We start from the raw sequence: 24,228 nt of genomic DNA, 5'->3' as shown, positions 1-24,228 counted from the left end.
CTGAAATTTCACCTCCCCACCACCCTATCTGGGTCAAAAAATTCTTTCAATGCTTTGAAAATTTCTTTCTTGTTCATATTTTGCTCAGCTCCCTACTTATCTCATAAATTTGGGCTTTTAATCAGTTCAAACTTCTGTGTGATGTCTTTCCTGGGGAAATATGCTAATATCTGAACACACAGACCTTCCTCAAATTTTAAAGCCTTCTTAGGTTTCTCTCCCAGAGTAAATAAACCCACAACTAAGAAGGAACCAGTTTCCTGTCTTTCCTCCTACTCTGTAAGTTCCCCTTCCAAAGCGTCTACTGTTTTACAGTTTGCTTAAAAGTTATAAGTAACATTCCATCTGACTTACAAAAGCCCTTTTTTTCAAGCTACTTATTACCTCAGTTTACCCTTAAAGAACCTAGCTTATTCTGCTCCTTGAGAAGTATCATTTCCTGTTTGTTAATTCCTCTTTTTGCTACTTTTAAAAGAAAAAGGTGAGTTAGCTTGAGGGTAAACGATCAGAAGAGCATGTATCAAATCTTAAGATTAAAGTGTTGGAAATGTTCCTGCTTTCCACAGTAAATGAAAGTATGTGATGATACTTATGTTACTATCCATCAGATGACCCTCCAAAGTCAAATTACAAATATGATGCGAATCTTAATTTGGGGTATCTTATAATTATTATTACAAATAAACCAGTACACGTGATACATATTTTTTTATTAAATCACATAGTCCTAGATTTAGTTCCAAATACTAGCTACATTAATCCTCTAGGCAAAGGGAGTAAATTCATTTCCTAGTAAAATTAACTCTGAAAGTTTTTACCTCTACTATAACTTTGCTGATTTAGTCAATAATTAATTTCCTAATGCCAGCCCTTGTCGTAGGCACTGAAGATACAGAAGTGAAGAAAAACAGTCTACAATCCAGGAGGGAAGCAGAAATTAGCAAGTAGTTGTTATTACTATTAAGTAATATTACTTAGAGTTATTACTATGTAAGTAAGTATTAAATTACATTTGTGGTCTGACAAGAAACTGACCCAGGTGGGGAAGGACAGGGAGCTTCTCAGAGGAATTTGAGAAAATTCACAGAGAACTCCTCTGAGAAGGAGTTAACCAGAAGAAATCAGGGTGGAAATGAAAAGCATCCCAGGCAGAGGAAACAGCATTTGTGAAGATTCTGAAGTGAAAATGAAAACAGTTCACCGGAAGAATTGAGGTTGCCGATAATAGGAGTAAGCATGAAAATGATAAGAGCTAATCTTTGTTGCATGCCTACTACATGCATGAACTCATAGAACCCTCACAACAGTGCTGAGATGGGCCTGTTATTCTAATTCTGTAAATGAGGAAACTGAGAGGCTTAGAGAAGTTAACTTGCCCAAGGTCTCAAAGTTAGTTATCAAGCCAGGGATTGGGCTAGGCAGTTGGCTGCCAGGCTCTTTGTTCTGAATCTGTAAGCTATTCTAGCTTTCCAGGAGCCAGATCAACTTGGAGCTTTCCTCATCTTCAAGATTCATTCTGTCAATTTTCATTTTTCACAGAATAATATTGTGAAATATAGATGTATTGGAATAGCTTCAGTCTCATTCCCAGAGTCTTGATAAATGTATGGCTCCTAGGTTGGAATCTATTTCATTAGGAAATATTACATGGAATTTTTTCATCACAAAAATGTTAACAGGGACTTCCCTGGTGGTGCAGCGGTTAAGAGCCCATACTCCCAATGCAGGGGGCCCAGGTTCAATCCCTGGTCAGGGAACTAGATCCCACATGCATGCCTCAACTAAGAGTTTGCATGCCACAACTAAGGAGCCCATGTGCCACAACTAAGGAGCATGTGAGCCACAACTAAGACGCAGAGCAACCAAATAAATCAATCAATAAATATTTTTTTCAAAAAAACCCCGTTAACAGAAGTCCAAATGTTAATATAACAAATGCCCATGAACCCATTAACCAAAATAACCATATCTTCTCAGGGATTTTTTTTTAATGGAGATTTATGTTCCCCTCCTTACCATGTTCCTCTTCTCTGAGAGGCAACCACTATTACAAATTTATCTACTTTTTATTCACACACGTGTACACACCCACATGCATTCATAAACATTATGTGGTATATAATATTGTTTAAAGTAATGTTTAACATTGACATAACAAATACATACTATTCTGAAATTTGCGTTTTTCACTCTACACTTTTGGTTTTGAGGTCCATCCATATTGATGCATAAAGGTTTTGTTCATTCTTTTTAAGTTCTGTAGCGTATCCTATCAACCAAATATATCACAAAGCTTTCCATTCCCTACCAGCAGACATTTAGGTTGTTTTCAGAGAACTGCTAATCTAAATGTCATTTTGGAGCAAAATCTTCTTTTTTTTCCAATCTAGAAAAAACAGTTTACTAAGACAGTGAATCTTACAAATTGCTAGAAATACTTTAAAACTGAAATTTCACTTTTGCATAGTCTTTTTTCTAAAACATAAACTTTGATCATTCAAGTTGTTTAAAAATACGTAGATGTTTAAAATACCACGACCCTCTGAAAACCTCTGAAAAAGTTAATAGTACTTTAAATAAGAAAATACATTTCTAGGTAAGGTGAATCTATAATCATCCTGCTGAAAACAAAACACACTGAAGAAAAAGTGGATGCTGAAAATAGCCTTCTTACAATTACTTTCTTTTTCTGATAACCACACTGACAGAAAAGTTAGAGCATTTGAGCGAGTAGATAAACAAACCAAAGGTTTCTCTGGAATGCTTTGTTCAGTGTTTTGGCCAGAAAATAATCCAAGGTACAACCCCACAGAAAGATAACCAAATTTCTCTTTAGAACTGAGGGACTGGGAAGTGCCTACTATAAGCCAGAGTCAATGTTGAATAAAGTGGACAATTAAGCAAAACAATGAAATGCCAGGTCTTTCACCCTGAAGTCTTTAGACCCATAAACAGTGTGACTATAAACAATGATCTATTTACCTTAGTGAAAATTCTTAGCTCAAGGACATTGTAACAAGGTTTATCATCCAGCATAAACTGAAGTCAAGTCTACAAATAAGTGAAGACTTGTCTATGGGTTTCCTATCCCTTTAGCATCATTTTCTATAAAGAAGAATCTGAGAAAACCTCAAAAGGCAGATGTTTTAAAATATGGATAAATGTTTACTAATGGCTGCATTCTTTACACTATAAAACAACCTAGTCTCGGGAACTCCCTGGCAGTCCGGTGGTTAGGACTTGGCGCTTTCCCTGCCAAGACCGGGGTTCAATCCCTGGTTGGGGAACTAAGATCCTGCAAGGCACAGCTCGGCCAAAAACAAAACAAAGCAAAACAAAACCTAGTCTAGAAGGAGCAAAGGAAATTTGAGTAAGAGCATTGTCTTTGAAGGGAGGGGGAAGAAACATCTCTTCTCCTAGCAGATTTCCAAAGAAGTGTACACCACCCCCAAGAAGGTGAATAAAAAAAAAGAAATCTGGGTTTCCATTGAAAGAAGTAACTCCAGCACACTGGGGATCACAATGGAGTCAGACTGTTGGACTCCATGGTCACAATTAGCCAAATGTTTCAGCACATTCCACAGGAGAGAGTCAAGGAGATATCACTTCTTCTACATCCCTGGTCTCCAGCCCAAGAAAACCCCCAGGGCTTAGGAAAACCTACCCAGGCTTCAGGAGGCAGCTCTGAACTCCACTGAAAATCATCCTAGCAGTAGTTCAGTGAAATAACGGGCCAAGCAAATGGAGCAGCTCCATCATCCACTTGCCCGTCTGTCCATCCATCCATCCAACACAGATACGTATTACCCATCCGTCACATGGCACAAGATCTCAAGGAACAAGGACTGTCTGAGCTGACAACACAGATGCTCTCAAGGCAAGTCCATAAAAACATAGACGATTAAACATACCGAACATAACATTTTGCCTCATTCTAACCTCTTAACTGTCATTTCAAAGTGTACTCTCTTATTATTTTTCAATTAAATAATATGTATATTATAGAGAATACACAGAGAGAAGCCTAAAACATGCAACTTTTTTGCATTCTCCCTCAAAGGGCAAAATATATTGTATGAAGAGCCGAAATTAGAGGTTGAGAGATTCTTAGCAAGAGAATAAGGAATCACATTGGCAATAGGCCAGGAACCAAAAGTTGAAATGCTTCAACTTTTGAAACTTCCCCATGTTTGTGATATTTTAAAATGTCTAGAGACTTCCCCAGTAGTTACTAGCAGTAAGCAATGGCTTCTGAACAGAAAGCAGGGGCAGTTAAAAGGCACATGCACTCTGTAACCACCCTAGGCTATAGACATATAAGGTGAAGGGAGAGTCTGTGCTAAGAGCATTTAAGACAAAAGCCACCAGAATCCCTAGGTGCTGAAGCAACAGTACAAAAGAACAAAGGAAGTGGCCAGAGTCTATGAAGTCACCCTGGGGACTTAACAACAGTCTGATCCTTATCATTCCCCTCACACCAGAAACTCAGCCCAGAATAAGAAATCGATAAGTTACTGTCAGGCAGTCTAAAACCAATCCTTTGCCGAAGAAAAAAATACTCCATCATCTAATATGCTCTGCCTAGTTCGTTATTACTAACTAAAGACTAATTGTTGGGCTGCTTTTTGATCTGAGGGCTTTTTTATTTTCTGAAATGAGAACCGGCCTTTGATATGCGTAAGTACAACAAAATGAAACCTTTATTTACAGCATGCCATACTATTGGAAATAGGGATTTCATTTAAAGAATAAAGTTCTTTTTGTTTCCTATCAAAGATGATTTTGGATCAGAGGAACTGGGGACAACTAGGCGGAGGAGGTGGTTCAGTCTGGGTCTGGGAGGATGGATTAAGGACACCTCAGCAGAGACCCAGATAGGCAATGGTGGGAAAGCAGAGAGGGCTGATTTACAAAGCGTGGTCTGGGGTGTGTCAGGAAACCAAACTGATTCAGTCTGAAACTACTAGGGAAGAGCAGAGTGAAGAAATAAAGAAAAAGCCATACAATAGTAATGAAACCTTGTCTTCCACAACACAGACATGGAACAACCAGCGGCAAGACAGGGCACTCTGTGAGCTAAGTCCAGGCAGGAGCAGCTTCGAAAGGGTGTAGCCAGGGCAATTACAGAACCAAGGATCAGGTGCACTCTGGGGGACAGAGAGAAGAGGGGTCAGAGCACCAGGCCCCCCGCAGACCCTCTGCATTCATTTTCTAGGGATGCAACAACAAAGTACCACAAACAGGGTGGCTTACAATAACAGAAGTGTATTATCTCACAGTTCTGGAGGCTAGAAGTCCAGAATCCAAGTGTTGGCAGGGCCATGCTCCATCCGAAACCTGTAGGGGAGAAACCTTCCTTGCCTCTTTCTAGTTTCTGGTGGTTTGCTAGCATTCCTTGGCATTCCCTGGCTTATAGATCATCACTCCGATCCACTGCCTTCACATAGTGTTCTCTCTGTGCCTCTGTCTTCACACAGGTGCTTCTTATAAGGACACCAATCACACTGGACTAGGGGTCCATCCTACTCCAGCATGACCTCATCTTAACTAATTACATCTGCAATGACCCTATTTTCGAATGAGTTCACATTCTGAGGTACTGGGAGTTAGAACTTCAACGTGTCTTTTTAGGGAGACACAGTTTTCAACCTATAACACCCTTCCTGATGCCTAGTCCTTACTCTCAGCCAGAGGGACCCTGATGCTCTAGAGCCATTCAGAATACCTGGGTGTCAATTCAAATGAAAAGGAAAGAGAAAAAAAAAAATCACCCTATGGTGGTGAAAGTCAGAATGGTGGTTACATTCAAGGAGGGGAGCCGTGACTGTGTGGGAGCACATGGTACACTGCTGGAGGGCAGGTAATGTTCCAGCTCTTCATCCAGAGGCATGTTGCCTGGGTGTGTTCACTGCGAGGAAACGTATCGAACTATACTTTTACATGGTTTGTGTCTTCCTCTGTGTGTCCAATATATTTCCATAAGAACTTTACTTTAAAAAAAAAAAGAGGCACTTCCCTGGTGGAACAGTGGTTAAGAATCCGCCTGCCAATGCAGGGGACACAGGTTTGATCCCCGGTCCGGGAAGATCCCACATGCCACAGAGCAACAAAGCCCGTGCGCCACAACTACTGAGCCTGCGCTCTAGAGCCCGAGAGCCACAACTACTGAGCCCATATGCCACAACTACTGAAGCCATGCGCCTAGAGCCCGTGCTCACAAGAGAAGCCGCCGCAATGAGAAGCCCACTCACCGCAACAAAGAGTAGCCCCCGCTCGCCGCAATTAGAGAAAGCCCACCCGCAGCAACGAAGACCCAACGCAGCCAAAAATAAATAAATAAAATAAATTTTAAAAAAAAGAGAGAGAGAAATTGGAGCTGTCCAAGAAATAGGGGTATCGGCGGCCTAGGCAGAACCTCAGAAAAAGGCATTACCTGGGAGAAGCCCCAACCCAAGAGTTAGCTGCTCAGCTGTGCTGGTTCAGACATTTGAGTGGTCAGTTTACCTGAGATGTTCAACTCCCAGGAGCTAGTGTCTAAATGGAAATGCCAAAGTAATTCACTTATAATGAGAAAAATATAAGAGCCAAGGAGTACATATATTTAAACTGGAAGATTGACAACTTCTAGAGGCAAATCCCTGGGTGATAAGAAAAGTTGTTTGATAACCACAGGCCTATAATAAGGATACATTCTTCCCTCAGTAGTGCTAGAAACGCAGTAAGACACTTTTTGATCTGCCCTCTGTTTTCCTAGCCTCCTTGCGGACCTCTCCCACACATTCCATTTTCAGGCTAATTACACCTCAAGTAAATTCCAGTGTTTTTTTTTCTTTCCCATCTAATTTTCCTCTGGGAATTTTACACTCTTACGTTTAGGGAGTTTTCGGTCCTATTGCTTAATTCCTAAGCAAGAGAAATCAACACCGAAAGACAGAGTTAAAATACACTGGACACCACTCAGACTTGGTGGAAAACATATTTCTGTAATAAAAACACATAAGATTTTCTAGAATTAAATATAATTCAGACATTTAACATCAGACATTGCATAAGCTCTAAATAACATATTGATATATCAAAAACTAACTGATGGGGCTTCCCTGGTGGCGCAGTGGTTAAGAATCCGCCTGCCAATGCAGGGGACACGGGTTCGAGCCCTGGTCTGGGAAGATCCCACATGCCGCGGAGCAACTAAGCCCGTGCGCCACAACTACTGAGCCTGCGCTCTAGAGCCCGTGAGCCACAACTACTGAAGCCCGCACACTTAGAGCCCGTGCTCCGCAACAAGAGAAGCCACCACAATGAGAAGACTGCGCACTGCTATGAAGACCCAACACAGCCAAAAATAAATAAAATAAAATAAATTAATTTTTAAAAAAACCAAACTGCATGTTGCCTTAAAAATGGGAGCGGGGAGGAGGAGAGGGGTAAAAAAAAGGAGTGGAGGGGGGGAAAGGAAGCCAAGCATTAACTGCAATGCAAACAAAGAAATAAAAATATTGATCAAATTGTACATACAAATTATCAATCACATAATTATAGAAGCCGAAGCTGTGGCTTTCTTGGGTGTGAAATGTATTAGGGAGGCACTGAAAGTTTCAAGGCTACGAATTTGTAATGGTCCTCTGGTCGGTTCTTGGATGGCTCTGTCCTATTGAAGTCCCTCTCTACTCTCTACTTTCATATAGAAACCCAGGCTTCAGAAGTCTCAAATGATACTTCACAATTTTTTTTTTTTTTTTTTTTTTTTTTTTGCTGCACTGCGCGTGCCTTTCAGGATCTCAGTTCCCCAACCAGGGATTGAACCTGGGCCATGGAAGTGAAAGCCTGGAATCCTAACCACTAGGCCACCAGGGAACTCCCTCACATATCTATCTTTCCAACACTTAAGTTATTAAAAATGAGAGCTCTAATATCAATTATATATTACAGGTAACTAATGTTTTCATCATTTTCTTATGAAAACAGCAAATGGAAGAGATGTATTCCATGCCACATGTAAAATTCAAGTGCAACTTTAGAAGCAATGTGCAGAATTTGACTGTTATAACTTGTTATATATAAATTTGTTAAAATTGTCTATGTAGACCTACCCAAGTGCATATCCTTATAGGGAGATGTAAACATATAGGCCATAGGTCTCTGAGTCTGATTTAGCTGAGCCCTACATTCTCTCCTGCATCATCTCCCAAAATGCTTGATTTTGAACACTATGCTCTATGAGCACGAAACTCTGCACAGTTCTCCATCCTACTCAATACTGTTTCATGTCTCAGTGCCTTTGATCATGCTGTTCCTGCTGCCCGGATTTTTCCCTCCCATCCTTTGCCCTCCCCGCCATAAACTGGAATGGTCTAGTGGGATTCTGCTCTTCAAGGAAGACTTCCTTTTCTACCTTTACCCTGTGTTTGGATGAGGATAGAGGAGCTTCTAAGAAAGAAAGCATATGTAAAGCTGTTTCAAGAACACAGAAACTGGGGCTTCCCTGGTGGCACAGTGGTTGAGAATCCGCCTGCCAATGCAGGGGACACAGGTTCGAGCCCTGGTCCGGGAAGATCCCACATGCCGCAGAGCAACTAAGCCCGTGTGCCACAACTACTGAGCCTGCGCTCTAGAGCCCTCGAGGCACAACTACTAAAGCCTGAGGTCCACAGCTACTGAAGCCCAAGCACCTAGAGCCCGTGCTCCGCAACAAGAGAAGCCACCACAATGAGACGCCCGCGCACCACAACGAAGAGTAGCCCCTGCTCGCGGCAACTAAAGAAAGCCCAAGCCAATCAACAAAGACCCAACACAGCCAAAAATAAATTAATTAATTAATTAAAAAAAAAAAAGAAGTGATCTAAAGGAGTTGTCCTCCAATATCATTCTTTAAAAAAAAAAAAAGAATACAGAAACTATAACTATCATATTTTTTATACTATAGAAAAAGATGAAAATTAATAATTTTAATTTTTTTAATGGACATCTGAATAGAGTAGTTTTTACTTCTTAACCCTAGTTTATTCTGAAAAACTCACAGTGCTATTCAACCAACAGATTTTCATCCCCCATCTTCACCTGAAGCCCGTGTGGTGTGTGTGTGTGTGTGTGTGTGTGTGTACGCACACACACACTGTATCCCTCCACTGCATGCCCATGGATCTCTATGTTGTAAATAGCACTGTGCCTGGCACATGATAGGTGCCCAAATATTTGTTGCTGTTCACAGAAAAATAATTAAAGAAATACAACATGAGTAGATTAATAGAGTCCAAAGTGAAGTCAGGGTCTAAGAGGACACAGACTGGAGAAAAAATTAGAGCTAGAGAAGGCCAAACAGAAAGACTTTCTGGAGAAAGTCAAATTTTAACTATTCGAGGAAGAACAGCTATAATAATAGAATTATAATAATAATAATGTAACAACATTGATTAAATGATATTTGGCAGGCACTATGCTGAACTATTTATACGTGTTTTCTTTCTAATTATCATAACTGTGATGTGGGCATTATTTCAAGTTTACAGATAAAGAAAGTGATGCTCCCAGAAGTTAGGCAATGCGTTCAGAGTCGTGCAGTTGTTGGCCATGAAGCTGGGAAACGAAGGCAGGTCATCACCGGGCTTGGATGGGGGAGGGGGAGTGTGGAGTGGAAGGAGAAAGGCACTAAGCGTCAAAGGACCCTTGCAAGCTGCAGCGCCAGGAGGCTTGCAGTGACTGTAGTGCAAATGGAAGAGTGAAAAGAAAGTTAGCAACAGGAGATGGCAGAAAACTTCAAAGACCTGTGGGAGAAATTCTCTGGATTTTTTGAGCAGAAAAAAATTTCCATAATAAAAACCATGCTTGAGGAATGCTATGATAAAAGGTGCGTGGACAGGAATATTGGTGGTCATAGGTGGAGAACTTGGGTAGAAGCTTTTTATAAGAATATGATCATGTTACTTATGGTTAAAGCAAAAGAGCCCTACACACCGATTCTGTAAAAATAGTGGGGGGGGGGGTTTGTTTTTGTTTTTGTTTTGCAATAGGTGGGCCAGTTTTGTCCTCCAAAAAAATTCAGGGCCTGCGAAACATTTACAGGTACTTCATGATCAGAAATTACACATATCCCTTAACATCCTGCTAAAGAAAAAAATCCAATTATTTCTAATTTAATTGTAGCATAGCTGGGATCAAACAAGAGTGATTAGCTAACTTCCTTTGACATTTACTTGAAATATTGGCTCCAAATATCAAAAGTATCTTGACAGCAGTATTCTTCATCTCACAAAGATCATTTACATTTACAACAGAGAGTCCCTTTAACTTGCAGAGTCTGTCAATTAAATAAAATTATAAATTAAATTAGTTGCTGTTGCTGAAAAGCAGTTGAAAATCCAGTTGAAATGCAACTGGATTATCATCTCATTGCTCTTGTCTAAATGCAACTGGATAACCCATTTCTCAATTTTTAAGTGCAGTTTTATAACTTTATATTATCTTTATTATATTATAATAATTATTATATATTACATTATCTAATTTTATATTAGCTGTATATTATCCCTAAAAAGAAGTCAGGGAATTAAAAAAAAAATCTGGTCTTTTATTCTTTGGCTCTATGCTGAACATAGAAAATGTACATATTCCCTTACCTCTGCCTCTTCTATCCCTTAATACATGAAGGACTCTTAAATACTAAAGGGTTGCACAGATTTTAATAAAAGCATTTTATCTTATTTTATTTCATTTGTCATACTTTATATTGTATTTTTTATACAGATTTTATTTTATTATTTTAATAAAAGCAACACCTTCTACGGTGCTGGCCTAAATAGTTGCAATAGTATCTTTCCTAAGAAGAAAACTCCTCCAAGCTGTCTGAAGCAGCGGGCTGATAACTTCTCTGCCGACTAAAATATGATGGGGTGTGGGGAGGGAGACTGCATAAAATCAGCTCGAAGACAAGAAGGCTTTGTTTATGTAACAGCATGTCCTTGAATATCTGTATTAACCAGGAAAATGCCCTCTGAAGGCACCGTTCTTTGTGAGAAACGTTGTCACTATGAGTCTCACAAGAGCCCACAGCTGGGCCCCTCTCAGTTCCCTCTGCCAGGCAGGGACTCCTCCCAGCTCTGGCAATCTCAATGAGGAGGGCTTTTTATCCCCAGGGCATCTGTGTGTGTCTCCAGTTAGGCAAAATGATACATAACAGAAACCTAAGAAATATCATAATAAGCACTGGAACTCAAGCAGTGCAAATCTCTGCCTACTAAAGGGCATGACATCATGGATGTGAGATGCTGGGCTATTAAAGAGGGAAATGATCTCGTTATCCATGCTCTTGGCACACGTATTTCCTCACTAATGTAATCACATACCCAACTAACTGACTAACCCAACTCAAATTATCATAAATTATGAATTATGAAACTGTTCTGAAAGTTACTGTACACGAAAACAAATTTGAGAATATCCACCTGATAATATTCACATACCGGTCTCTTACGTGTCAGCCTAAGTATACTATATTATTTTCAAAAAGAAGAGTTTCAAAACCAGAAGTTTTAATTAATATAGACTAATCCACAGTAATGAATTCACCTTTCACCTGTCTTCTCCAACGTGTTAAGTTTTTGAGATGACAAATTGATGATACTAATAGTTATAATCCTAAGAGTTATAAAGATGTTACAGCTGAGCTAATATATTCACATTGTGAGTTAATCCATGGCCATCTATAGTGTTCTGGACACCACACCAGGTACCGAGGACACAGGGGCGAACAAGACAAGACATAATCGCTGCCCTCTCAAATAGAAACGTGTTCCAGATTTTATGCCACTACATCAGTCAGAAAGAAACAGCCACGAAAAGCTGAAAGTGAGTTGTGTTATATATGAAATAGTATGTAAATTATATTGGGGCTTCCCTGGTGGCGCAGTGGTTGAGAGTCTGCCTGCCAATGCAGGGGACACGAGTTCGAGCCCTGGTCTGGGAAGATCCCACATGCCGCGGAACAGCTGGGCCCGTGAGCCACAACTACTGAGCCTGCGCGTCTGGAGCCTGTGCTCCGCAACAAGAGAGGCCGATAGTGAGAGGCCCGCGCACCGCGATGAAGAGTGGCCCCCACTTGCCACAACTAGAGAAAGCCGTCGCACAGAAACGAAGACCCAACACAGCCATAAATGGATAAATAAATAAATAATTAAATAATTTTTTAAAAAAATTATACTACGTATGTTAAGTATGTAAATTAATAAATGAGCAGGGCATCTGGCTAAATAATCTCAAAAACAATTTTCTCCCTAAAGAGTATACCAAGCTTCCCCAGAGAGTTATGTACTGGCAATAACGAGCTTTCCTGGAATCAAAGGATAACTGATAAAATGCTTCTGTTCATTTCTGATAAACCAGTGCTACTAGGAGATATCGACTTGGACATAAGCTTTCATGATTTAAGTGTTACTCTAAGACTGACAAGATCATCTACAAAGAACAATAGAAATGAAATTTCTAAGGCACAGTATAGTCCCATGGCAACTATTATAAGAGTCCTGCACATTTCCACTGAAACTACCTCTCATATCAGACTGCATAGGCTGGGGAAAGGGAGTGGGAGTTCTGGAAAAGGCAAGACCTTCTTGTTACACAGAATATCCCCTTTTGGGACAATCATTGTCTTGCAAAAGATACCAACTATGATTGATTTGACTAGATACTTTTTAGTATCTAGTTTCAGATGTCACCAGCCAATCCAGAGACTTAGAGACAACTAGATAGTCTGGAGAGAGGCTAAGAAATCAGAGCTAGTGATGGGGAGTTTCATGCGTGAAATTGAAACTGAGTATATGGATTTATTTCAGAGGGTAAGAGGAAGACTGTCCACAGTCCTCTGAGCCCTGCTTTTCTGTGTGGATATGCCTGTGCTCTGACCTAGGGCAAAGAAGGGGAAATCAGTGATGGACAATTAATAGGGAGAAGAAAAACTGAGAGTGAAAATGTGTGTGTGTGTGTGTGAGAGAGAGAGAGAGAGAGAGAGAGAGAGAGAGAGAGAGAGAGAGAGAGAGAGAAACAGGAAAGCCCATTGCCCACCAGATGAAGACTGAGTCTCTAATTCTGAGTCTCCAGTGGCAGCCCATTCTAATAAAAACACAATTCAAACTCCTTTCTAAGACTTAAAATCTTCACATAAGCGGTCTTCCGCCTGCCTCACTGACTTCATCTCCTCTCTTGCCCTTTTGCACTCTTCTCCATCTACAAGTTCTCCAGACATCCCAGATTCATTTATGCCTCAGGGCCTTTGCAGTTGCTGTTCCCTCTGCCTACAATGCTCTTCCTGCTGCTCTTCACTTGATGGGCTCCTTCTCATCATTCACATCTCACTTCAAATATCCCCTCCTCCCAGCAGCTCTCTGACTGCTCTGAACTGGCTTCCCCCATGCCCTGTCTCGCACGCGCCCACATTGCATTGTCTTTGTAACACTCATTTCTACCTGAAAAACGTTTTTCCATTTATTTGTATCTGGTTTATTGATCCCATTTCCCACAGAAACACAAGCTCTGTAAGAGTGGGAGCTTCATCTGTTTTGTTCAACGTCACATGCCCTACCTAGAACATCTATTACATGGTGGGTACGCAGTAAATATTGGTTAAATTTCAAGTCCCACCATATAGATGACTGCGGAAAGTCACGCAAGAGCCACTGCAAAACCACTCTCTGCTCCCTTGTTGCCCCATCAAAGCATAGTGACCATGACCCACAGCTACACCAGCTCTGGGCCTGCTGCCACAACCCATGAAGGTGAGAGTAACGCTGTTTCCCTTGGAGAAATTTCCAGCTTCCTTTCCATTTCCTCATCTGGAGGCCTTATTCCCTCATCTCCCACAGACCTTTCCATTCCCAACCACATAAAAAGTAAATCAATGTTGAAAGAATTCTTCAAAGACCAGCATTATTCTGTGCTACTGGATGAAACGATGGCATTGGCCCACTGTGTTTCAGGTGTAAGGGGGAAGAGAGAATGCAGAAGAAGAGATCCTCTTCACTCAGCTTTCCAGTGTTGAAGGTAACAAAATCTCCTAAGGGTTGAGTGCTTTCCTTCACCTTTTCCCAATGGTCCAGGAAGAGGAAAGCCCTGATCTGATGCAGAAGGTTGTGACAGTAAATGGGAAGCTGGATGACCAAAAGATCTGCCCCCCCACAAAAAAAAAGAAGAAAAGGAAAAAGAAATATGGATGTGGGGAAGAGACTCAGATCCTACTGTTATTCGCTCTCTTTTACCCTCATAACCTCACCCCCATAATATTATCGCTTCTTAGCCCGACTGTATGGCAGCCAAGTTCCTGACCGAGTCTGAGACACTTCCACCAATTCAGTCACCATCATGGGAAAGAACGCCTGCTACCCCACTGTGGTGAGGGAACTGTGCTTCTAACACCCTGACATGGAATCATAAATACAGTCTTCTACTGAAACACTGTAATGTCCAAGGCAGACAGCCTGTTCCATACATCAAGCTCTCTCCAAACTAAATACTTTTTATTTCTAACTTACCAGGGTTCGATTGGAAATCGTGGTGTGTGCTGTTGTCCACTGTATTTGGGAGAAACGAGAGATTCATTTCAGCTGTGAGGGTGGGGCTGTAGCCCTTGGAAGATTTCTTCCAGGCAAGAAGGATAAGCAGGAACTTCAGTGAGAATATACATGTATTCAGAATGAAAAGAACTTTCAGAACATAAGCCAATGGAGATAACATGACCTTGTAAACCTGGCCAGACACAGCACACCCAAGGGGCATGTCAAAGATGTGGAGAAGATAGACAATAACTAATTGTTGAAAGTCTGGAGCTATCAGAAGGAAAGGCAAAGTACGCAGAGCACCTGCTCAAGAAGCCAAGCATGAGGGGTAATTAAGAATTAATCTGGGGGAATTCCCTGGTGGCACAGTGGTTGAGAATCTGCCTGCCAATGCAGGGGACACGGGTTCGAGCCCTGGTCCGGGAAGATCCCACATGCTGCGGAGCGACTGGGCCCGTGTGCCACAACTACTGAGCCTGCGCTCTAGAGCCCGCGAGCCACAACTGCGGAGCCCGCGTGCCACAACTACTGAAGCCCGTGTGCCTAGAGCCAGTGCTCCGCAACAAGAGAGGCCACTGCAGTGAGAGGCCCGCACGCAGCGACGAAGACCCCACGCAGCCAGGGATAAATGAATAAATAAATAAATAAATTTATACCAAAAAAAAAGAATTAATCTGTGGGGAGGGTGGGAGGGAGGGAGATGCAAGAGGGAGGAGATATGGGGACATGTATATGTATAACTGATCCACTTTGTTATAAAGCAGAAACTGACACACCATTGTAAAGCAATTACACTCTAATAAAGACGTTAAAAAAATATATTAATCAAAAGAAAGGGAGACATGAATATTTGTAAGTATCTGTCGAAAATTATATGTGTAGCCATTATTCAGAGTATGTTTTTTGTATATATTTTTGCTTTGATTTAATAAATAGTTCTGAAAACAAAAAACAAACAAACAAACAAAAGAATTAATCTGCGTTCCGATCAGGGGGTATATAAATGAGCATTGTGGAAGGCAAAGGAGAAAGATATGCAAATGAATGGAAGAATTGGTGAAGAATGTCTGCTACAGAGGCTTTCTGGAATGGTGTAAGGCAGAGGTGAAGTGACCTTGCTGTGATCCATTCTAGGTCACTTAACCTTGGGCAGTCTCAGTTTTTTTAACTATAAAATAAGGTTAAGCATTCCTGTCTCATAGGGTGGTTGGGAAGATTTAATAAAATAGCATAGGGGAACTCACTGGGGATCATAGTGGAGGCCGCCTGAGTTTTGTGTTTTCCTTACCTCCTTGATAAGCATCGCCTAGAATGCACTTAAACAGGTCTCTGGTCCCCAGTCTGAATGGAATCACAAATTTCCACGAAAGCCAAGTGGTTAGCAGATGATGCTTATCAGAGAAACATGGGAGGCACGGCATTATTTCACTTCTCTCCATAATATTCCATATGACATGGAACACAGAAATATCTCCAACAGAAGAAAACGGCTGCCAGTGATATTTGGAATGAGAAAACTTGAAAATTACAATTTCCACAAAAGACTGATTTTTTAAAATGCTATGTCTCTTAATGGCATTCTTCTGCCAAAACTGTTCCTCTATGCTTTTCTGAGCCCCGAAGATTTGTATTGATTCGGGGCATAAGAATAAATTGAGTACTTCTAACAAATCTACTGAAACATAATCAAAATAGCAGTCTTGTTTTATTGCACCATAATACGGAGACACGGTACGATCTGCGGCTGTGACAATCAGAGAGGGACACTGATAAAAATATTGCTCAAGAGAAGCCACAAGGGCAACCAATGAAGACCTCCCCTCCCCCTCCAGGATTAAGGACAGCTTGAAGCCAGAACAGGAAAACACAGTTTCTAGAAGAGTTCTCTCCTCATAAACCAAAGTTGCCATTATCTAATGTGCCTCCGGGATGATTAGACTTATTCAGAGACGACAAACTATCAATAGATAACAAACTAAGAGTGGTTCTTTGCAGATCTTCGTATTAAAAGCAGTCGTAGGTGAAAGGAAAAGGAAGCGAAAACGAATCAATTTACAAATGTCAAATCAGCATGCTTTCGAACGGAAAATAACCTGCCAGCCTGACCAGATCCTCCTAAATATTTAACATCTCCGTATAAATAAAAAGATAGTTTCATGGTCTGCAGCCGGGAGAGAAAGTTTTAAGACCGGAAAGTCAAATATCCAAGCTAGCCTTGTAAAAGCGGCTATCAAAGACCAGAAGGTTAGTGTGAACTTGGGGCCAGAGGGCGAGGGGCTTCTGGCCGATCGGCAGTTTCCTTAACTATCTACACCCGGCGGCGCTCCTCTTAAGCACATGCGACTTTGCTGAGTTTAGAATCTGCAGTTTACGTAGTTTCTGATATGCTGGCATGCAAGATGTCTTTCTCATCACCACTCCCAAGAACCGTTTCTGAACCATCATCTTTGAACAGCAACGCCCACCCCCGTCCCCAACCTCTCTCCCCGCCCTTCTACTGAAGACCCTCCCCCAAAAAACTGCTTTGGGTTTGTTTTTAGTTTCTGAAAATAGCTTTTGATAGATTTTCTTTCAAGCCAAAAGAACAGCACACAGGGGCTGAGATCGCCAGGGAGCTCGGAAACAATCCGCCTCAAAACCACAAGCGTTTTCTCCCCTACCCCCTAAACTAACGGCAGCCCAAGTCACGGAAATTTTCTCACCGCCGCCCTTTCCTCCAAATTGCCTCGGAGCTGTGTTTGCTAGGTCTAGTTCCACCGTGACGGGAAGAAGGGTTTCTAGCAAAATGTTCTAAGGTAAAACGGGAGAACCTTCCAGACCTCTCGCCCCTGCTCGCGTACAGACCCTTTTACAGGCAAACAATAGTGAGCAAAGCGCCCATCACCCCCGTCGGCCTCTCCTGCGCTCAAGCTTCCAGCGCCCCTCCCGCCCCTCCCGGGAGAGCACCTGGGGCCGAGCGCCCCCGACTCCCTAAACCCGGGGGTACGGGACCAGCTCACGCAGGCTCCTGGGAGGAGGGGGGATTGGTGCGTGGAGGCGCGCCCCCGGCCCCCGATCCTCAGCCTCAGGGGCTGCAAAGCCCGCGGATCTCTCCGCTCCCCCAACCTCCCTCCCCCGGCGATGCAAACCCGCAGCGAAGCGGGCGGGGGAGAGTTACCCGCCGAGGCCCCGGCGCGAAGACCGCAGAGTCGTGCCGGGCTCCGGGGCCGGAGGCCCGCTGCTCTCGGCTCGCTCGTCGCCGCTCGCCCCAGCCGGCTGCTGCCTCTCCCGCGGCGCCTGAAGCATCGAGCCGCCGAAGACCGCGGCCGGCGGTAACCGGAGGAAGGTGGCGCGGTTCAAGGGGCGGCGCGGGAAGGATTCAGGCTCCCTCGGACGCGGCGGGGGAGCGGGGAAGGGCGCGGCGCCGCCCGGAGTCCCAGGCGTCCGCCGGCGCGTGCGCTGCCCGCCGCGCCCGGGTTCGGATCCCCGGCGAAAGCGCCTAGCGCCTCCGGAGCCGCGCAGAAGCTCCTCCCGCTCGGCGGCTGGCGCCAGATGCGTGGTGGCCGCGGCCGCCCCCGAGTTCGCGGAGGAAGGTGCAATGCGGAGGGAGCCGCTGGGGCTCCCCGTCCCCGGGCCGGCTAAGTGGGAGCGCGGCCGAGCCCCTACCTTTCCGGCTGGGCGGACACCAGCCGCGCGCCCTCTCCGGGCGTCCCGGACAGGAAAATCACCGCGAAGGGGGCCGGGGGAAAGCGGCGGGTGGCTTCAGGACAAGGTAGGAGGATCAAGTTCCACAGCCAAGAAGACACTCCCATCCCGTCCTGGTTTGTTTGGAAAGCTGCAGGGGCGAAAGTGAGGGGCACCTCGGGTGCTCCCCACCCCTCCCCGCCGGGCTGGCAGGCGGCAGAAGTAAACACTTTTGCTTGGCGCGTGGGGGACTTCTGTGACACGAGGCGGGGCAGGCGGTTTGGTCCCCAGCAGGAAGGGAGAGGTGTTCAGAGAGACCAGAATTCCTGGGCTCTGCCCTTCAAGGACAAATGTGTTAGTGCTTTTTATCTTTTGGAGGAAACGTTACTTTAGGGAGAAGAACAAAGGTGAGACGTGCATTTTCTTTTCTTATTAAAGTAGGTCTCCCTTGAGAAAAGCGTCTTCATACTTGGATAGCTGTGAATACTTTTTTTTTAACATCTTTATTAGAGTATAATTGCTTTACAGTGGTGTGTCAGTTTCTGCTTTATAACAAAGTGAATCAGTTATACATATACATATGTCCCCATATCTCTTCCCTCTGTGAATACTTTTTAAATTTCAGTGTTTGTGATATAAATCACATGCCATCAAATGACCCCAGGGAGAAGAGCCACAGACTTGGGTGCAATTCAAAGTGAGTAATGTGTCAGGCACTGAAACAAAGTCCTCCGTCTGTGATGGACCTTCTGGTATTTGTGTTAATTTTAACAACAGCCCTAGGAGGCAGCACTTGTTATTTTCCCAGTTCTCCTATCAAAAAACCCAGAGGGTTCAGAAAATTCCTATCCCTTTCCCTTTCTACAAATTGCCTTTGAAGTAACCCACACAGATTTTGTCATTTTAAAGGTGGTTCCTGAGACATCAGAGTAGTGAAAGATGTTTAGGGAATTTATCCATCTGGGCCCATTTTTCTTGAGGTTACTTTGCTCTTTTAGGTTCTCCTGAGTTTATTACCCTTCTCTTGTTCATGACTTTCAGAATTAAAGCAGTGGTATACCTCCTCCCCTCTGGCTTTCCTAGGATTTTTGAATCTGCAACGTCACGTGCTAAAGCGAGAGGCAATCCACTGTTCTTAGGTGACATTTGTGCTTCTTCATAGTCAGTAGTGACCAAGAAGGCACTGTTCACCCTAACCTAATTCAAATTCCACCTCCTCCTTCGGCCTGCAGTGTGACCTTGAGCAAGTGACTTAACCTCAGTGTACTTCCTTTTGGCCACCTCTACAGTGAGATAGTATAACCTATCTTCAGGGGTTGTTAGGAGGATTAAAATAGATGATAACATAGAGAATTCTCAGCACAGTGCTCATCTCAAAAGAAACATCAATCCAGGAAGTAGGAGTATTAACTGCCAGTCCTTTCCCACCATGAGTCAGCTACCCTCCATGTATCATGTCTGTTTCTCTCATTCATCCTGCAAACCAGAATAATATCCTAAAAATGATGAAATGGGGTCAAGAGGTTAAGTAATGTGCCCAAGGTCATACCACCTATTTTGAAGCAGTGATTTGAATGAAAGTGCCCGGGGGGCTTCCCTTCCCTGGCGGCGCAGTGGTTGAGAATCTGCCTGCTAATGCAGGGGACACGGGTTCGAGCCCTGGTCCGGGAAGATCCCACATGCCGCGGAGCAACTAGGCCCGTGAGCCACAACTACTGAGCCTGCGCGTCTGGAGCCTGTGCTCCGCAACAGGAGAGGCCGCGATAGTGAGAGGCCCGCGCATCGCGATGAAGAGTGGCCCCCGCTCGCCGCAACTAGAGAAAGCCCTCACACAGAAACGAAGACCCAACACAGCCAAAAAAAATTAAAAATAAATAAAATAGTAAATAAAAATTAAAAAAAAAAAGTGCCCGGAACCAAAATCAATTTTCTTTCCAGAATGTCATACCACTATGTAACTATCTGGGGTAAGGGCTTTTGACCTGTAAAACTTTTTTTTTTTTTTTTTTTTAATGCAGGATACATTATTGCATGGGCACATGATTGCAACTATGCAGGATACATTATTTCATGGGCACATTATTGCAACTATGTAAAAATTTTGAATTCTTGTGGAAGGTGATAAAGAATTAAGCAGGGTGAATTTGTAGCCCTCTCTGGGATAGTGTTTTTGGTAACTTTTTGGGGGGGGTAGGGATTTTTCACAATGTAACTATAACTCAGCCTTTGTGTAGAAGATTTATTCTAATAAGGTGGGAGGGGAAGGGCCAGGACTATTGGGACATGCAGGGTCTTTTAAAGGTCCCTGAAATCATATTATTTAGGCATTGTACACGTAGGGCTGGCCTTGTTTGCTAGGTTTGTTTTTTGATTATGGATGGTGCAGTCTCTTTGAATTAAAATGATATTATTTCATGGGATGTGCCCCAGGGTATCCAGGGACAGGTGAAAGCCAGGTTCCCCGCACTACCCTGGGGTGCCAGTCAGCACTCTGTAGAATCACAGTCTAGAGTAAGGTTCAAGAAAGTAGTATTTCTTCTTCACCCCAATATACAGCCTGCCTTCCAAATTCTCATGCCCCGTCCCAAGCACAGGCTTTCTTGGCATGATTGATGTAGGACTGTCTACTCCATGCAGAAGAGACCTACTTGTAGGGGTGTGCTGTCAGCAAGTCACATCAGATCATAGTAGATGAACCCCAGGACTGGAGATACCCACAAAGTGAAAAGAGGCCACTTTCACACAACATCCCCTTATAAGTTAATAATAATTTAAAAGAAAGTTTTCGTAACATTCTCAAGGCTTGGGGTGTTCAGTTTTAAACAATATCTGGCTCAGGACTGAGCTTGACCAAACTAATCCTTTTTACATACAATCCTTCCTCCAACTCTGTGTAAAGATCCTGCCAGCCCTGTCTTTATCTCCTGCAAGCAATTATTTAAACAATATGTGCAGGGCCTTCCTTGGCAGTCCAGTGGTTAAGACTCTGCACTTCCACTGCAGGGATGGGTTTAGTCCTTGGTCGGGGAACTAAGATCCCAAACACCGTGTGGTGTGGCAAAAAAAAAAAAAAAAAAAAAATCGAGGACATGTGCATCTCAAAAATAAGCCAGTGTGTAAGGAGTCTAAATCCTAACTTAGAGCTATGAGTCTGCCTACAGTGTAGAAAAACTATTGCTTTAGCAAATGGCAGTTTAGTACTCTCAAGCAGAGCCCTATTTTCTCCAACATCTCCATTCCAGAGCAAGGGCTCAGCTACACGTTTGCATATGTAAATAACCACTGTGTTGTTTTCCCCAGTATTGTGAGTTCATGAAAAAGGAATTCGCATCTACCAGAAAGCTTATTTGCCACTTCATAAATGATAGTGTCTCCTTATTCTACTAGTCCTGTCAAGGTTTCAGAGGTCTTAGTGGCCCAGTAGTTGTCAGGAACTGCATTTACTCTCCTTCCACAAGCTGGAGAGGGAGAGAAGGGAGAAGGTGGAACTGGGGTTCAGCAAGTTCTAAGCACATGAGCATGTCAATATCTATGTGGTGGGAGCCATAATTAAGACAACTGATGGAAAACAATTGCAGTATTATTAAAAAGGGTTAATATCCAGAATATATGTAAAGAATTCCTATGGATCAATAAAAAAGACAACCCATTTAAAAATAGGACACAGGCCATAAGCAAGCAATTCACTGAAGAAATACAAATAGTCCACAAACATGTGCAAAAAATTTAGTGTCTTTTTTATAATAACACTGTGTAAGAAAAACTAGACAGTAATGAGAAATCAGATTGGCAAAAACTGAAAAGATTAAAGAGTAAATTAGTGAGTTTTCAGCAAAGGTGGCAAGGAAGCTACTCAAGTAAGTGTAAAGTACTACTTCCTTTTTAGAGGGCAGTTCGGTGGTTATGCTAAAGTTCCTTGACTTTTCTCCCTGGAAGGCAGTTCTGGCCTCAAGCCAAGTGATCTAGGAATGAGGACCAGGAGGGAAAGGAACTGAGATCTCTTAGCTGACTCCTAGTTACCCCATCAGCGAAAAGAGGTTGGCCCTTCTGATTGCTGGGTAGCTCCCTGCACAGAGCCCCAGATGGTAGGACACCTCCCCGAGTTGTGTGTGGGCGGGGCGAGGGGGTGGGAGCAGTGTACAAAGCTGCTGTATCTTGGAGCAGCTTGCTCAGAGCTCTTATTCAATCCTGAGAAATGTTAGAAGCCTGGACCACTGTCCCAGCTGATGTGCCACCTCACAGGAGAGAAGGGAGATGTCTCACCCTTCCCATCTGTCTGTGGAGATGCTCTCCTAATTTCCAGTCCCATGCCTGATAATTGAGGCAAACTATCTGGGGCACTTTACTCAGAGCACTCACTTAGCGCATTAATGATACTTAACATTTTTAACAACTTCCTTTCATCATAACTGGTTTATGGAGCTGAACTTATGCTACTTCACTTCAGGGGAGTGTTGTTATAGGATGGATCCCTAAAAGTGGAATTGCTGGGCAAAATGTACGTAAACCTACACTCAAATAATTAACTATTTTATATTTTCATGTTCAAAACTTCATGCTTAAAAAACAAAAAGCAAAAAACTATTTTCTATAGCACTCCTGAAGCAGAATGCAAGGTGGAGTCATTACAGTGGGCTGAGTGGCACAAAGGCTTCTCTGCATTTCGCAAACTCCAGTCTGCTGTAAATGCATGTACCTTTCAAATGAGCAATTCCATTTTTTAGGACTCCATCCTGCAGAAATAATTACACAGGAACACAAAAATATGTATGGGGATGGTCACAGCAGCATTGCCTGTGATGTTTAAAAACAGGAAAATAATGCCCACGAGTAGAAAGTGACTAACTAGATTATGGGAGTATATCCTAGTAATGAATGCAACTATTGCAAAGCTATTATAAATATGTATATACATACACTAATATGATGACAGCTACAGTATATTGGCTTTAGAAGTTCTACATTCAACACATATGGTGTGATTCATTTATATCAAGCAGAAAAATAAAGGACCACTGGTATGTGTGTATATACTTGTGAGTACATAAGAGAAGGTCCTGAAGGCTACACACCAAAATGTTGACAGAGATTTCTTCTAGAGTTATAGGGGTAGAGAAAGAAAGGGGATTTTTGCTGCTTACTCTAAATCTGTCTAACTTGAAGTATTTATAATGTACACGAGCAATATTTGTAATTTTTAAAAAGGCACTAACAAAGTTATTTTTATGTGTTTGGGGAAAGAGAGTAAAAAAAAATCCAAAATAAAAATGCGTCAGTGTTTAGGTACAAATTTGAACTCTCTAACTTGGCGATTCCCTACCTGTGTGCTCTTTATTCTATACAATGCATTTTTCCAGTCAGTAGACACCAAATAGAAATATCAGATGAAAACAAAACAAAACCCTTAAGCCCATGTTGAAAGAACAAGAAGAAAACCTATGTGAATCTCGTTTTTATTTTGCAGTGGAAAAAAACTAGGCATGAAAGAAGCTTGAAGAAAAAGGTTAATACATTCGAACTCATAAAAATGGAGAGTTTCTAAAGGCAAAACACACCAAGAAGTAAAAAGACAAGTTGGGAAAAAATACTTGCAGCACACAGCAAATGGTTACTTATTATACCAAGAGCTCTTAGGGGGCAAAAAAAAAAAAAAAAAAAAAAAAAACCCAAGAATTTAATAGAAAAATAGGCAAACTACATGGACAAACAGCTCTCTGAAGAGAAAAATATACATTACTTAATTAAACAAATATGTATGCCTACTATGTGCCAGGCACTGTTCTGAGCAGGTATATAGCTGTGAAGGAAACAGACAATAATTTCTGCCCCTGTGGAGCTTACATTCTAGTAAATTTGAAGAGTCTTGACTTCACTAATCAAATTTAAAGTTATGTATCATTTGCACTTATTGGTAAAAATGATTATTAAAACTCAGTGTGGGGACTTCCCTGGTGGCACAGTGGATAAGACTCCGCACTCCCAATGCAGGGGCGCTGGTTCCATCCCTGGTCAGGGAACTAGA

At 42.6% G+C, this 24,228-nt stretch overlaps 2 protein-coding genes across 8 annotated transcripts in view; one reads left to right on the top strand and one right to left on the bottom strand.

Annotated features, from left to right (window-relative positions):
* Positions 1-18,320, bottom strand: part of ST3GAL6 (ST3 beta-galactoside alpha-2,3-sialyltransferase 6) — a 78,620-nt gene extending 60,300 nt beyond the window's left edge. For 5 of the 7 annotated variants that reach the window (XR_014244727.1, XM_082392178.1, XM_082392174.1 and 2 more), the window contains exon 1: positions 18,189-18,317. The gene's annotated coding sequence lies outside the window, so the exon portion shown is untranslated. Of the gene's footprint in view, positions 1-17,700; positions 17,869-18,188 lie in introns of those variants that run through there. The other 2 variants (XM_082392175.1, XM_082392179.1) reach the window with 2 other exon arrangements.
* LOC309628824 (uncharacterized protein) overlaps positions 18,121-24,228 on the top strand; it is a gene marked incomplete at its 5' end in the record, with an annotated part of 104,588 nt that continues 98,480 nt past the window's right edge. The window contains one exon of the mRNA XM_082392246.1: positions 18,121-18,294. Coding sequence (XP_082248372.1) covers positions 18,121-18,294 — 174 coding nt within the window. The remainder of the gene's footprint in view (positions 18,295-24,228) is intronic.

The sequence above is a fragment of the Balaenoptera borealis genome (assembly GCF_965194805.1).
Source record: "Balaenoptera borealis genome assembly, chromosome: 5".
Classification (NCBI taxonomy): Eukaryota; Metazoa; Chordata; class Mammalia; order Artiodactyla; family Balaenopteridae; genus Balaenoptera; species Balaenoptera borealis.
The sequence above is the reverse complement of the archived record's forward strand: the minus strand, read 5'-3'. Positions and strand labels throughout refer to the sequence as shown.